The 15,429-nt window shown below is 46.0% G+C and overlaps 1 protein-coding gene across 1 annotated transcript in view; it reads right to left on the reverse strand.

Moving 5' to 3' along the window:
* SAXO1 (stabilizer of axonemal microtubules 1) overlaps positions 1–14,944 on the reverse strand; it is a 42,176-nt gene extending 27,232 nt beyond the window's left edge. Inside the window, exon 1 of the mRNA XM_074994103.1 lies at positions 14,874–14,944. Coding sequence (XP_074850204.1) covers positions 14,874–14,944 — 71 coding nt within the window. The remainder of the gene's footprint in view (positions 1–14,873) is intronic.
* Between the last annotated feature and the right edge of the window lie 485 nt (positions 14,945–15,429).

Consider the following 15,429-nt stretch of genomic DNA (forward strand, 5'->3'; position numbering starts at 1 on the left):
CTAGTGGTGCCTGCTGTATTCTAGATATAAACCAGAAATGCAAGGAGTGTATCACTATAGAAGAAGACCTCACACGTTGTTGAGAAAACAGATATTTAGACCCATGATGCCATGTGGTTTCTTCATCCTAATATTGATGTGCAAAGGGGAAAAGGAAGACACTTCAGTTATTCAAAGATGGAATAGGGAGGGGGGAAAAGGGAAACTGTTTGCTATACATAGATATCACCTACATGAAGGTAAAAGGAAGATGAGAATTAGGGCAGTCCGTTGTGAGCTTGATTTCATTCAGCAACAAGACACAAAAGCACCGACTTTATTTGAAGAACAGCATTGTGAGCACAGCAGTAAAGAGATCTCCATGCTTATAGGGTTAACCAAAAGAGAAGAATTCTGAGATAAATATGGGCAAACAAGCACCTTTGTACAAATAGCTTGCAATAAGATGCACCAATATTGCAATTACAAGTTCTGAGTGTACGAACAGGTGACTAGGCCCATTTAGGCTAAATCCATTTTTGAAGGCCCTAAATATTTACACACACATTTTTCAGGGAGGAGATTCATGCACTAGCCTTTAACAGCAAAGGTGAAAATCCTCAATTAATTGAAATTCATGACTAAATTAAATCGCTTCCGTGGTAGTCATATGCATTATTGGGCAGTCTTTTATTAGATGGCCATATACCATATTTTCCACAGGAAGCTCTCAGAAATCATTGGAAAAAGTTCCTTAGGATTTGCATTCCAAGGAATTTAAATTGGGCCCATTGTTTGTTTTGGGGTTGTTGATTTTTTTTTTTTGTTTGTGTGTTTGTTTTTTAGGTCAAATAGCTTTGTAACAAAGGCTGCTGGGACATCACCACTGACAATGTAGGTTTATATCAACTCATGGGAAAGACGAACAAGAGCTATGAATAGTGCTTACTCCATTGCCTGTCTGAGCGCAGTTACACAAGACACCACTGAAACAAATCTGTCTCAGGTTTAGTCCACATGAAGGAGTTAAGTCAATTGCAAGATACACAATTCTAACTACGGCAATTGTGTAGCTAGAATCAACTTGGCTGCAATTGACTTATCTGACTGTTCGCACAGAGAGAGGTGGACAGGAGAGTGTCTACCTCATTATACTGAGGAGTACAAGGGTTGACCGCAGACCCCAGACAGATGTGCAACATTGAACTCTACTAGGCACATCAACTCAAACTCCAGACGATCAACCCTGACCAGGTCGATCTTCCCCATAATGGAAACATGGCCTCAGTCAGTGGGTTGGGGCCCAATACTGCAAACTGACCTGGTCTCCTATGCCCTTGTACTGTTCCATGGAGCCACCGAACAGCTGCTTGTATGGATGACCTTGCAGGAGAAGGGCACTGTCCTGCACATTGCACGCCAGGGGCTTGATATGAGGTTATATGAAACTGAAATCTGACGATGCAGTCATAATAGGTTATATTTTGGATTCTCTTAGATGAGAAGTAAAATAAAATGCAGATGGTTACAGTCTTCAGAAGAGATTTTGACAAGAGCAAAATTATCTGTAATTAGTTTGAGCATACAGAAAGTAGACAACTCGTAGCATATCTAGACACTGACACACCGTGTTGATTAATATGGCAAAGAGTTTGTACAATAAAGGTTACTTCAAGGCTGCAAGAGAAAAACAACTTTTGCTTTTTGGCTCACCGTGATGATTTCCCACCAAAGACACTGCACAGTATCAGCAAACACTGTTCAGTGTCACCTTTTATTTAATCAATATTTAGACAGGCTTTTCATTAAAAGCAAGAATACTTCTATCACATGTAATATCAACTCCAGCTCTCTTTCCTTCATGTGCTTTCTTTGTTTCACAGTGAACACAAAGTATTTAAATGAAGGTTATTGCCAGGGAAATTAATTCCAAACATGGATGCAAACATTTTCCAGAATTAAAAGGCAATGTGTAATACAATATGATTTAAGCTGCAGCTCTATTAGTACTCAGTCTGTCATAGTAGTCTCCAGGGAGCAGGGGCTCTCTGGTTTCAGTGACTTGGTTTATGGAACAATGAAAGACAGGATTTTCAAGAGTCTAATGGAGTCAGGTGCACAGATTAGGTAAGCAATTTACCTGGTTCTAACTCTGACAGTACTGAGTGGTTATGTTGTTTTGAATGGGATTTGTCCCCTGTCTGATATGGCTCTAAACCCATAGGTGGCTTTGTCTAGTGTCATACAGGAAAATGCCATTTTGAAAGGTAGGTGGCTCCAGCTTGACTGCATGACTTTGCAAAACCCTCTTCTGTCACCAGACAGGCAATACACTGCCATGTAGACCCCACCTTGAAGACTTCAAATAGCAGAGGGCTTTTTAATCTCACAGACACAGGCTTCGCATCCAGTGTCTGGATAGCAAAGCTAGACAAAAAAATCAGACTGGAAATGGGCACACACTTTTACCAGAAAGGAAAATTAACCATTGGAAAACATACCTAGAGAAGTGATGGATTCACGATCACTTGGGGGCATTAAATCAATCAATAGTGGTGTCCTTCTAAAAGAGCTATTGTAGCTCAGCCGAAAGTGCTAGCCTTGATCCAGAAATTACTGAGAGAATTTCTACAGCCTGATTTCATCAGGGAGTCAGATTGTAACTGCCTCATCTGGACTTGAAAAAAAATCTACTAAATTTGCCCTAGAAGAATTCTCTCTCTCTCTCCTCTCACACACCCCTTTAAATACCAAACACTCTTAAGGATTGGGCACCGGCAGCAGGGTCACCTACCACCACAGGCCCTGAAGCAATGTGGGAAGGAGGCCCGGCTTCGCATCCCTGGAAGGGATCGGGCCAAAGGTAGAAGGGCAATCAGCCCTTAGCACCACTCAGACTGCAGCCCTGAGAGCCACATAGAGCAATGCCTTTAAATGCTGGCCCGCTTTGCCCTAACCTGTTGGTGGGCCTGGCAACAGGGAGACAAATAAACCATATGAATCTGTTCATTTTATTAAGTATCAGAGGGGTAGCCGTGTTAGTCTGGATCTGTAGCAGCAACGAAGGGTCCTGTGGCACCTTATAGACTAACAGAAAAGTTTAGAGCATGAGCTTTCGTGAGTTAACTCTGAAAGCATCTGAAGAAGTGAGTTAACTCTGAAAGCATCTGAAGAAGTGAGTTAACTCACGAAAGCTCATGCTCTAAACTTTTCTGTTAGTCTATAAGGTGCCACAGGACCCTTCGTTGCTGTTCATTTTATTATTTCTTTATTCTCTTGTGAAGTGCCGAGGGAGCTTTCCCCCTTGTGGTCCCCATTGTACCAGTCGCTGTACACAGAGTAAACCCTTGATTTAACAGACTCATGGCGGTCAGGGGTGTCCGTTAACGCCAAAAGTCCATTAAATCCAAATCTGCAGGACTGGAGGCCCCTTGCAAGGCACACTAGGGAGTGCTCCATCCAAGAACTGGGAGGAACGCAGCAAGATTGGGAGATAGCGCTTGGCAGCAGGCTCTTTGCACTGTTTACAGAGCAGAGCCTCTGGGCTCACCTGCCACAAACTGCTCATCACCCACCCAAGGCTGAGCACTCCTGTGGAAACTGTTTCCCTCCTCCAGCCCCAGCAGCCCTTCCGGCCACTCCCATGGCCCCAGCCACAGGGGCGGCTCCTCCAGCCCACCAGCATTTATTTGGGGGGTGGCAAGGTGGGGATCAGCATCTGTTATGTCCAAAGTCTGTTAAATTGGGGTCCGTTAAATCAAGGGTTTACCGTACGTAGAGGTAGTAAAGGGCAGTCCCTCTATCAATTTGCACAATGCATATTTTCGTATCTGACTTGAGTAATTCCATGTTTCGAAGCCAGTGCCATTTAAAGCTATGTGATGGAGAAAGCTTTCTTTAAAAAAAAAAAAAACAAAAAAACACCTCTAAACCTACTGAACTCTTTGAAACCTGATTCTTTGCAATTTCCTCTTGCTTGCTGTGAATTGTAGCGCTGTGACAAGCTATTCAGCTCAGCATATTTAACACAGCATCCATCCATCACGCAATACCATGTGACAGAAATATGCCTGATTAGAATTATTTGTTCCTTCTATTAGATGTCAAAGGCTAAGACCGCCATCACACAAAACTGCTGACTGACGTTACAGCACATGGTTGAGTAGTAGGATGCTGCCATCTTCTGGTTAGAAAAAGTCAGGATGCTAAAGAACTGTGAAGCTTTACAAGACAGAGGAGGGTGAAGGGATACAACCTCTTGGACCAGCTTCAGGTGGTGGAACAGAAGTTGATTCAATAAAGGATATTGCCTCACCTACCTTGTCTGTCTCATATACTAGGACCAATACAGTAACAACAGTTAAAAAAACATTAGACTTAGTCTTACTTTCTATCACTTGTGTCATACTTTGCAATATCTGAGCAGGCTTTTTCTTTCATCAAGTAATGATACTTCAGGGATGTGGTGATTTCTTTTCACAGCTTTCATTGGATACAATGTCTCTACTGAGTTCAGAACTAAGGGTATGACTTCACTACCCAGAAGATCAACCCATTCAGGGGTTCAATTTTGCGTGCCTAGCAGGTACACATGAAATCAAACTCCTGTATTCCTCACTATCGCAGGGCGTAAGGGAGGTCAGCCAGGTAAGTCAATTGTAGGTAAGTTGATTCCAGCTACGCAATTAATTGTTGCCGCTACACACACCTCAGAACACTTATCTGAGCTCTCAGACAGCTGATCCCCAAGCCTTGGCATAGTTAAAGCTGTTCAAAATATTTTCAACACAACAGTTTTCTGTTGGAAAATGCTGTTTGAAACATTTCATGGAATGTGTCAATTTTAGCAATATCAGATGGTTCAGCGTCTGGGAGTCAAAATAGAGTACAGGTTGAAACTTTCTCATCCAACACCCTATGGACCTGACGGGTGCTGGATGAGAGAATTTGCTGGTGGACAGGAGGTCAATATTTTCTAGTACTTTACTAACAATTCCCCTGCTTACTGGGCCTTAGAAGACATTTAGGAGTAAATTACAGCTAAATAACAGCACAGAACACTGAGAATAAGGACTGGTGGCTGGAAACAAACTGTATGGGACCATGATAAGTGGTTGTCCGGCTGACTAACAGCACGCTGGATTACAGAGTTTGCCTGACGAGAGTGTTCCGGATTAGAGAGGTTCAACCTGTATTTTGTTTCAACTCTGTTTTATTTCAGCCTGCTTGTTTCATTTTTTTCTGTTTAGAAGCTGAACTAAAGTGATGTTTAAAAATTAACTTTGATTCATTCAATTATATAGACACATAAATAATTACAATAGTTTGACATCAAAACATTTGTGAAGGATTGTTTCAATGTTTCAGAAAATTTATTTCAGAATTTCTGTTCCCGCATAAGTTTGAAAAGTTCAACACATCCCAGTTCTGAAAAGGGTTGGTGAAGATTCTAGACAGAGTCTATTATTGGAACTTTAAGCAGGGATCCCAGCCTCATGGTTCCCACACCAGGAAAGTTAGAAGCTCCCTAGAAGTGGATGGGCCACCAATGTCAGAGCCCTGGCTTGGTCCAGCCTTACCTTTTTTCATGAGGCCCTGCCACCAACACCATCATTCATCCTTTTCTGTCCCTTTAGCCTTAAAACAGATAAAATAGTGATGGGTCCACAGCCCCTGCCCCTCATCCCATTCCAGGGGCCCTGGCCCATAGCTGCCCTCACTGCGAAAGAGTAATGCTCCATGCAAGGCCCAACAAATACCTAAAAATAAATATTAAAGCTGCACACTCCAGCTGGCAAGGTCTGCTTGAGGAGAGAGAAAGAACTGGCAAGAGTTAATTCTGGAAAGCTCCCCTGTCACAGGGGAATGAAATCACCCAGCGGCCCAGCATTACTGTCTCCAGTTTCTGGCAACATATCACTGCACCGAATGTCTGGAGTTAGTATAAGAGACTGTCAGGAGAAGAATTATTAGCAATATTTTTGGACTTAGTATTCAGCACTGGAAGAAAAATTCTCTTGCAAATGACAAAGTGATGACTTGCAGCTAGTTAAAAAATATGTATTTTTATTATACATATCCATATATGCAAAACCAGACTGATCAAAACATATAGTGTTGTGTGATTGGCTTTGATTTTTCATATCCCACTGATTAAGTGTCAACATGTCATCATGATATTATAGGCCTAGGTTTTCGAAATGATAAAGGAAGCCTAAATTTAGTGTCCTAAATTCAAATTGGAGATCTAAATAAACGGCCTGATACTAATAGGGACCAAGAACTCACTGACAAAAATTTTGACCCTAATATAATCTACAAGAACAACCACAGAGCAACAGTTGGGATATGCCACCATACCTTGCTAGCACTTTCTGTTCTTCAGAGTGAGTCTCGACTTTCTTTTATTTAAATAAATAAAAAGATATAACTCTTCAGCTGTGCGTGAAGAAAATCTCAGAAGTATGAAAGAAGTGTAACCAACACAAAGAAGGCTATATGAATCTGCAGAGGGCATGGAACAATATCCTCACCATTCAAACAAGAAAGATCCAAGCCCAAGGAGCCTGTCAATGTCATGGGAATATAGATGCAACAGGAAGAGGGAGTAAAGGAGTACAGCTGAGCTCGGGGAGGTGTACAATCATGTTTTGAACATCTTTTCCCCTGCTGCTCAGACTGGCTGGAACTGTAGACAATCCAAGCAGCAGGGGCTGTGCCTGGGAGTGGCAGGGGACACCAAGCCTGCACCTGAACCCCTGCCCAGAGTCCCACTCCCACCTCATACACAGAACCCCACATCCTTGGCCCCCACCCCAGAGCCTGAGTGGCGGGCGGGGGGGCACAAAAAATCAACTAGCCCTGGCTTCCGGCAGGGTATATGTACAAGGGGGAAATTGTTTCCCGTTTCTCAGTCAGAGCCTATGTTGGTAAGGGTTTGTGGCTCCCCTGACTGATTTTGCTCTGGGTCAGCTGCCTCTGAACCAAAAAGTTTCCCACTCTGGCCACAGGGGAACTGACCACCCTGTGAAATGTGGAAAGGTTGTCCATAGAGGTGTAAGTGTATCCTGGGCCATGGGAGACAAAGAACCAAGTAAGCTGTCCCTTACATGTATTGCCATACTGGGGGCTCTGCTCTGCACAGCACTGCTCCTGCACACATCTGGGCCTTGCCTCTCTTGTCCCTCTTCACTCCATTTAAAATGTCAATCCCTCCTCTTTGCTTGTGTCCTTCTCCCTCTCACCTACATGCCATCCCCGATGTCTGAAACAGACTCTCCGACCAAGGATACCAGGCTCCCTCCTCTGCTCCATTTACAGCCTTTCCATGAGACCCACAAACACTATATTAGCCATTTTCCACTTTTCATACATCCAGCCGCAGAGAAGCCCAGTGGGGTTTCTTTTGGCGTATATGTGTTGGTTGGTTTTGTTTGCTGGGGGCTGGTGTTTTGTTGCGGGTGGAGCGGCTGTTTGATCTTCATCTACATTTTCGGCTGTAAGATGTTCAGGGAAAGAGCTGCGTCCATCTGCCTTATACAGAATCAAACCCTTTGGCAGCACTTCATTATAAATAAATATTGCCTCTTGGCTAAGCACTGTTGTGTTGCCTACAGTAAGTGTCTTTCCATAAACACAAATCATTTGCACAATAAGGTTATGGTGCTGCTGGCTGAGTATAGCACTGTACATGTAACCCAAACCCAGATTCCGCAAAGGTCACGGCATGACACGTGTAATGCTAAGAGCTGAAATGCATGCAGCTGGAAGGTTTGGTCGAACAGCCGCACAGTATGTAAACCAGTGATTGTGGCCACCTGGGACCAGATTGACAGCTGGTGTGACTGTGTCAATGATCAGAACCTGTTCTCAGGACCGTGGCAAAGCCCCACCAGCTGTGAGATGCCATGTAGAAGGGTTAATATCTTCAAACTAAAATGACACAGCTGTACTAACTGTGTGTGTCTCTGCTCTGTGCCAATTACATGGAGCTCCCCAGCTGGCAGCCCACCCACATTGCTCCAGACACAGGCAATAAACAGCTTCCCACCAACCAGGGCGTAAGGTTACGAACCCTAGCCAGCTCAGGACAACCAGAGCACTCCTGAATGCTGCCAGCTATTGACGTTTGAGGCTAGTTGGAGGGAAGAGCAGTTTAGGAACAGGGATGAAGACAGCTCTGGATAATCACAAAAGCACATGGCTGACTGAGCTGCCGTACCGAAGGGGTTTTTCAGGTCACATGGAAGCAGTGCAGGCAGCAGACCTCGTAAAACAAGATGTCAGCCAGTGCAGGCATTGTCCCCAGTTATCCCAGCAGCAGTTACAAAAGCATTGCAGCTGGGTAGGCAGAGCTCACACCGGGGGCAGCCAGCCCATGTACAGCTGTACCCCACGGCAAACCCCCCGAAGGGATATACTAGACATAGTAAACTTACTCCCCCACTTGTAAGCCTTTGCTCATAGGCTTTCCACGCTGAACCAGCCTCTGTTTATGCTGCCTCCCCTCGCAAATGCAGCCTGCGCATGCCCATCTTCCTTGAGGTGCAGTCCAGTGCTCCATTGAAGCTGTGGGTTTTGGCAGCCAACCAGGAGAGGGTCAGGTGCCATCCTGGTGATTGGCAGAGTGCCCACATAGAGCAGCAAGTGTTTCAATGGGTGGTGCATAGCTACGCAAGCCTTGGTACACGGAAATTTTATTCTGCACATTGACGGAAGAATTAGCAGGACCATTGGTGCAGTCTCTGCTGATGAACATCACACTCACCTAAGTCAAAAGGGAGGAAGTCACCTGAGACAAATTACCGTATATATGCACGCATTGATCATTCATTTATGACAGTTCCCACAAACACGAATAGTCAAAAGTCAATACTTGCTCTGTCATTCATAAGCCAACCCTAAATTTCAGTGCTTGGCAAACTGCAAATCCCAGCCCATCAGGGTTAGCAGCTGGTGCACTGGGACATTTTGTTTATCTGCAGGATCAGTGGTCACGGAGCCTGGAAGCTCCCAGTGTCTGCAAGTCACCATTTCTGGCCAATTGATGGAGGCCAGCATGTCCGTCAGCCCATGCTGCTTCCCACTGCTCCTACTGGCTGGAAACAGTGAATCATAGCCACGGGGAGCTAAACGGCTCTGTTCCTCCCACTATGCCAGGTAAAGAAAGTGGCCCAGCATGTCAGCAGCTTACCCTGACAGGCTGGGAGCCAAAGTTTCCCAACCTGTTCATAAGCCACCCCTCACAATTTGATTCATGTTTTTTTAACCAAAAAAAAAAAAAACATATATATATATGTGTGTGTGTGTGTGTGTGTGTGGCTAATGAACTCACTCACACGAACTCTACCCTTTATGCTGGATCTTTCAGAAAAGTATCACATCCAGGCACAGCAGCAGCACACCGAAAACAAGGGACCAGCCAGTCATTGTCCCTAGTTATCCCAGCGCTGCAACTGGGTTAGGCAGAGCCCACACTGGGTGCAGCTAGGCCATGTACAGCTGTAACCCACGACAAACTACCCGTGTTGTTACCCTTCATCTTTTGATCCAACTGCTAAACTCACTGGCCATTTTTCATATTCGCCCTCTACCTGTGAATGTCAATTGTCCAGTGTTGCACTCTAGATTAAAAAAAATATAATCCAGTTCCTTGCTTTGGTACGAAATACAAGCATAATTAGTCAGAGACAGTAGGTTTCAGCTTTTTCTCGCTTCATCAATGTGTAATGACTTTGTAGAATCTTGCCCATAGCACCACCCACCTTGGAGTTACTCAATTCTCGCCAGCAATTCAGTCATTATACTAGAGCTGTATCAAAGGAAAAGCTTTTCCTATCCTCGGAAAGTGCTAACAAAATTGCCTATAGCTTCTTAGAGATTCCAAAATGATCTTTTGACTCCCCTGGTGGTTAATGAAAAATCGTATCCTCCCTATGTGCAGATAAGCACAAGACAGTGGCTGCTGCCGGCTCCACTGCTCTCTGGGTTAGTTCTCCGCTGTCTGCCTGCAGCCCCCGCTCATTGTGAGCCTGCTCCTGCAACAATTAGGTCAATTCTGGCATGCTCAGAGCAGCAAGTGCTGGCCGATTTGCTTTTAACAATGCAGCTCTGGGTCTGCTTCTGCAGCAGAGTATCACTAATTCTAGGCAGCAAGAGCTTTATTACTCCTACCTGGCCAGCCAGTGGCATAGAAGGCCAAAGTCTATGGTACCTTGTGATTTGGCCATTTCCATGGAGTTCCAGTCCCCTCTTTCAGATGTTTCTGCCAACCAGGGGATTCCTTGCAAGTCACCTGGGAGTTATTGTGGTGCCCCTGGCCAATATGATGGATAATTCTCACACACGTCCAATGCATGAACAGCCAAGAAGAGGAGAGGAGCTGGGTAATCTATATTCTGAGAGAGGGGCTGTTTCACCCTCCTACTTTTTGAGGGTACCTTTTTATGGCCAGTGTATGTTTGAGAGTCAAGTCTGATCAAAGCATGTTAAAAGCTCCTAATTGGTACCCTTGTCCTAATTATGTTGTACTCTAGGCTAGTGTTACCCAATTTTATTTGGCCACGGAACCCTTTTAAACTAGGAAGAATTTTGCAGAACGCCTAATAACAGTCCATAGCTTAAATCCCCTAAGCCCCAAACCTGCCCCCTCATTCCCAGGCTTAACCCCTCTCAGGCCCAAACCCACCCCCCACACCACCAGGATTAACTCATCTCAGCCACAAACTGGCTCCCAAGACTAACCCATCCACCCAAAGAGGCCTCCGATTCTAGTCCCAAGGGCCCAATTTCATTGGCTGCTCTATGGTGACACGAGAGGCCAGTCACAGCCAATGAAAGACGAGGAGGCTGCAGGAACCACAGGACCCGTCTGGCTCCCTTTCCAGCTAGCCATTGGCTCCCTTCGCCCTGCCCCCCATTGCGTTCATGCCAGCTAGTTTGCAAGTGAGGGGCTCTCTGTGGCTCCCTACCCTGCCAACACTGAAATAATGGAACTAAATTCAGTTGGTTCAATGTCCTGATCTCTCCCATATCCCTACTGGCAGGTGAACCAATTATACTGTGTTGTCCTGTTTCAGCAGCAGCAGGGCAGGGAGCCACAGATGACTCATTAGAGCCACATGTGGCTCTGCAGCCACAGGTTGATGCCCCCGATCGTTTTCTGATAGAACCCTTCTTTTTTACTTTGTGGAACCCTGGGGTTCTGCAGAACGTCATTTGGGAAACACTGTTCTAGGCTATTTAATTTTTAAACACAGAATAAAGGATGGGTATAAATATATTGGAACTGGAACAGCAGCATTTTTATAGAGCATACAATAGAAATATCGCAAATGTTGATCTCTGGAGACCTGCTTAAAACTATAGACAGACGTTCTCTGCTACAGCTACATACAGATGTTATATCACAGAAAGTAAATTCTTGGTAACCTTAGCTGCAACCCATGTATACTCTGCACTATGGATCATCCTCCGGTGACAATGCTTGAGCCTTTTGGTGAGGCGGGGACAAAAGAACAGCCATGAGGTATGTGAAATGGTCCTTTTTTTCCCCACAAGCATACTTAAAGTGGGCAAATCTGGGCTGGGAAATACTCATGACAGTTCTGCAAGGCTTCAGTGGAATAGAGCTTTGGATATGAAAGACCTGATTATCAAAGAGTAAGATGCACAAAGATATCTGCAAAACTATCTATAATCACCATCTTAGCACAAATCTTTTGGGGCTTACCAACTCCACCTCTTTAATTGCTCAGTTAAGCAACATGAGGCAACCTCTGCCCAAAAGGAACTGAGTGCATTGTTTCAGGTTCAAATTTAATTCTGAAAAAGATATAGCAAGATTGCTTCTTAAAGTCTTATCAGCCATTAGGGACAAAAGTCATCACAATCCTCAGTAAGTGAGCACATTGCTTATTACTGGGTAAAAGCTAATAGCTAATTTTTGCGTAATTAGTAAAACACTTTTCCTTAATTAAGCTAGAACAAGATTTCTGCACATCTCATTAAACTGAGGAGCAGGAAAGTAGCTGCCTTCAGCACTGACCATGGCATGAGTGAGCAAGCAGTAAAAGGGTGCTGGGAGTGAACTGCCCTTTCACTCTCAGAGCCAAATATACGGCCTTAATTGCACCCCTGACCTCAACAAACCAGGTGCAAACACTTCTGGATGTTCAACACCCAGCTCCTGCACATTAGCTCACTGCTGTCAAAAGGTGAATGTACCACACACAAGAATATGGTGCAGATTTTTCCAAAATAGGACCAAATCTGGTAGAACACCCATCTGCTTAATGGAAAGCATTTGTATAATTTCAGTGAGATTCCATACAAATGCTCAATACCGTGCTGGACACAGTCCGTAAAGCTAGAAGCTTAGCACCGTCACCTCATACCAGGGACAGTGTTAGTCTGAGAGCTACACTGTTGTCTGAAGCAGGCCGGGACAAAATACAGCCAATGGGCCAAATACAGCCCGCCAAGCTACCTGGTCTGGCCCACAGGCACAGCTGGGAACCTCGTGTGGGATTGCTACCTGCCCTGCCCCACCCCCACCCTCATACCAATCAGAAAAGTGGCTGCAGGGCCCTGTTTGTTTTTTTGGGGGGGAAGAGGGAAAGGCATCATACTCTGCCACTCTGCCTCCCACCCCAGCACAATCACATTGACTGCTTTCTGATCAATAGGAGCTTCCTGCCCCTCCCCCTAGGCTTGTAGTTATTCACAGACACACATGGCCCTTGCCATGGCCAGGCAGGTAGGGAGCCTGCCTGAGAAATCAGCTGGGCTGCTGGCCTGGAGTTGACCAGGTAAGTTTCATGGCCACAGCCTGCCTCTGGCACCCCAGACTTTCCCTCCCTCCTTCCAACTCTCAGCAACCCCATACCCCACATAACCCAAACCCTCTGCCCCCTCTCCTTCAAGTAACCCCAACCCCGGGCCCCTCCCTGCTGCACCCTTACTCCCTCCCAGACTCCACACTCCAATCCCCTGCCCAGGTCCCAACTCCCTTCTGTCCTAGATCACAGCCCAAAACAAAACAAACCACTCTACTGCCCCAGATATTAACCCCTTTCTGCCCTAGGGCACAGCCTGAACTCCTGCATTCCAGCTCCAGGCCACAACTACCTCCTTTACCCAAACTCCCTCCTGTACCTCAATCCCTTACCCCACCTCCCTTCTGCACCTAACTGCCAGCCCAGACCCTGCACCTCCTCTGCTAATATCATGGAAGAGTGTAGCCCTTGACCACTTTCTTGGAGTGGACCCTCCCGCATCAAAAACTACTGCCCACCCCTTTTCTGATGTCACAGACACATTTCCCAGGCAGAGCCAAATGTACAAGTGTCAAGATAAATTACAAAGAAAGTGGAGATAGAAAAACGAAAAGCATGAACACAGAGGTGTTTATATTACAATGAGTTTGATTACAAGTGCCCAGACAGGTAGATTAAACTAACACAATTATATTAGATTTTTACATGTATAGGAGCAGAGATGACCATTTGTTATGTGTGTGCAGCACCTAGGACAACGAAGCCAACATTTAAAGTTTCCATCACAATGTAAACAGTAATAAAAATAAAATATAAATTGTTGGTAGAATATACTGGCCATGAAAAGGAACAGTAAAGGAAATTTTGCAAAATTATTGTCATTGTTAAAATAAAGTCTATTTGCATAATTCTTTTAACTAACAAGGCCGAACATAGTGGAGCATAAATTAATCTCAGGAAAAACATTCATGTAAGTTTATAAAACATGGTATTTTTTGTTCCCTCAATTATTATTCAGAACTTTCCTTTGCCTTGAAGGAAAAATAGACCTGTTTTACAGTCCTACATCTATGGCAACTCTAAGAAACTGATCTAATTTCAGAAAGAGTGATTTTTGTATTATCTTATTCTTTTGGCTGCAGATTTGGGAGGAAGGATCCTCTGGAAAAAGTGATCTGGTTATTTCTTTCTGGACCAGTGCTGTAAGCAAGTACCACTGGATAACAGAGTTAGAGAATCACTTATCAGTTTTTAATTGCAATTTTTGGGGGGTCCTCTGTACTTATAAATGTGAGTCCATATTGAAATGAAATTGATCTGATGAAGTGGGTCTGTCCCACGAAAGCTCATCACCAAATAAATCATTTTGTTGGTCTTTAAAGCGCTACATTTCTGCTGCTTTGTTTTGTTGGAGTACAGACTAATGTGGCTCCCTCTGTTACTAATGCAAAGTGTTATTTGTAGACGTGTGCTCCATTTCCACAGTTCTCACCCTGCATCTCCTCCAGAACACGCACATTTTAAAAAGCACTATCCTTTTTCGCTACCGGAGAGCAAAGATTTATAACGCCCTTGCCTCAGAAGGGCTCTGGCTCTAGCCAAGAAGTTTAAACCTCTCCTACTGGAGACACATTTCAGGAGAGTTTAGAAGTCGCGAAACACTAGAATAGCCTTTACCAGGCATAGCAATGAAGGGTCCTGTGGCACCTTATAGCCTAACAGAAAAGTTTTGAGCATGAGCTTTTGTGAGCACACCAGCGTCTGATGAAGTGAGTCTGTGCTCACGAAAGCTCATGCGCAAAACTTTCCTCTGTTAGGCTATAAGGTGCCACAGGACCCTTCGTTGCTGTTACAGATCCAGACTAACACGGCTACCCCTCCGATACTTTACCAGGCATGTGACCCCAGGAGCACAGGATGGAATGGTGCAGGCACACAGGGCTGCCCACGGGAATATCCCATCCTGGGTATGTTAATAAGAGGATTTTTGCAAAGATTTAAATCCAAACGTCTCCTCCCTTTACTCCCCCTCCTCCCACCCGGGCAGTGCCCGCCACTTGCAGGGAGCCCCCGGGAAAGGTACCGGCTACCCAGCCTCGGGCCAGCTCCCTCACCTACCCGCAGGAGCACAGCTGGCAAATGCACTTTTTGGCGGGCAGGAGCGTGGGCGGAGTCACGGGCGGAGACATCCCTGGCCCGGGCTGGAGCTAGCGCCGCTGTGCGTCCCCGCCCCGCGGAAGCTGTGGGCCCGAGAGTTCGACCGGCAGCCGCTCCCCGGGTGGTTAGGGAGGAAGCTCGTGGAGGCACCAGCGCCGGGGCTAGCCCGGCTTCGCTGCAGCTGGGGAGGACGCTGCTAAGGACGCCGCATAGCGCAGCCCACCCGCTGCCGGCCACCTCTGCCAAGCGCCGAGCAGCGCTGAGGGCCGCGCGGGAGGCGCAGCCTCCCGAGGCGCTCGCCCAGGCAGCCTTTGTGAGGTCACCGGGAAGCCCTGGAGGCAGCGCTGCTGGCAGAGCAGGCCCCGCGCCGGAGGCAGCCACGCGGCCGCACCGGCACGTGGAGGACACGCTTCCTGGGCCCCGCCTAGAGGCCTCCCAAGTGTCACGGGGAGAGACGCGCTTATAGGGACCGGGCTCGAGCGCCTCACATTTGTGCGGCTGAGGGCATGTGAGCCGC

This window comes from Carettochelys insculpta, chromosome 5 (genome assembly GCF_033958435.1).
Source record: "Carettochelys insculpta isolate YL-2023 chromosome 5, ASM3395843v1, whole genome shotgun sequence".
NCBI lineage: Eukaryota > Metazoa > Chordata > Testudines > Carettochelyidae > Carettochelys > Carettochelys insculpta.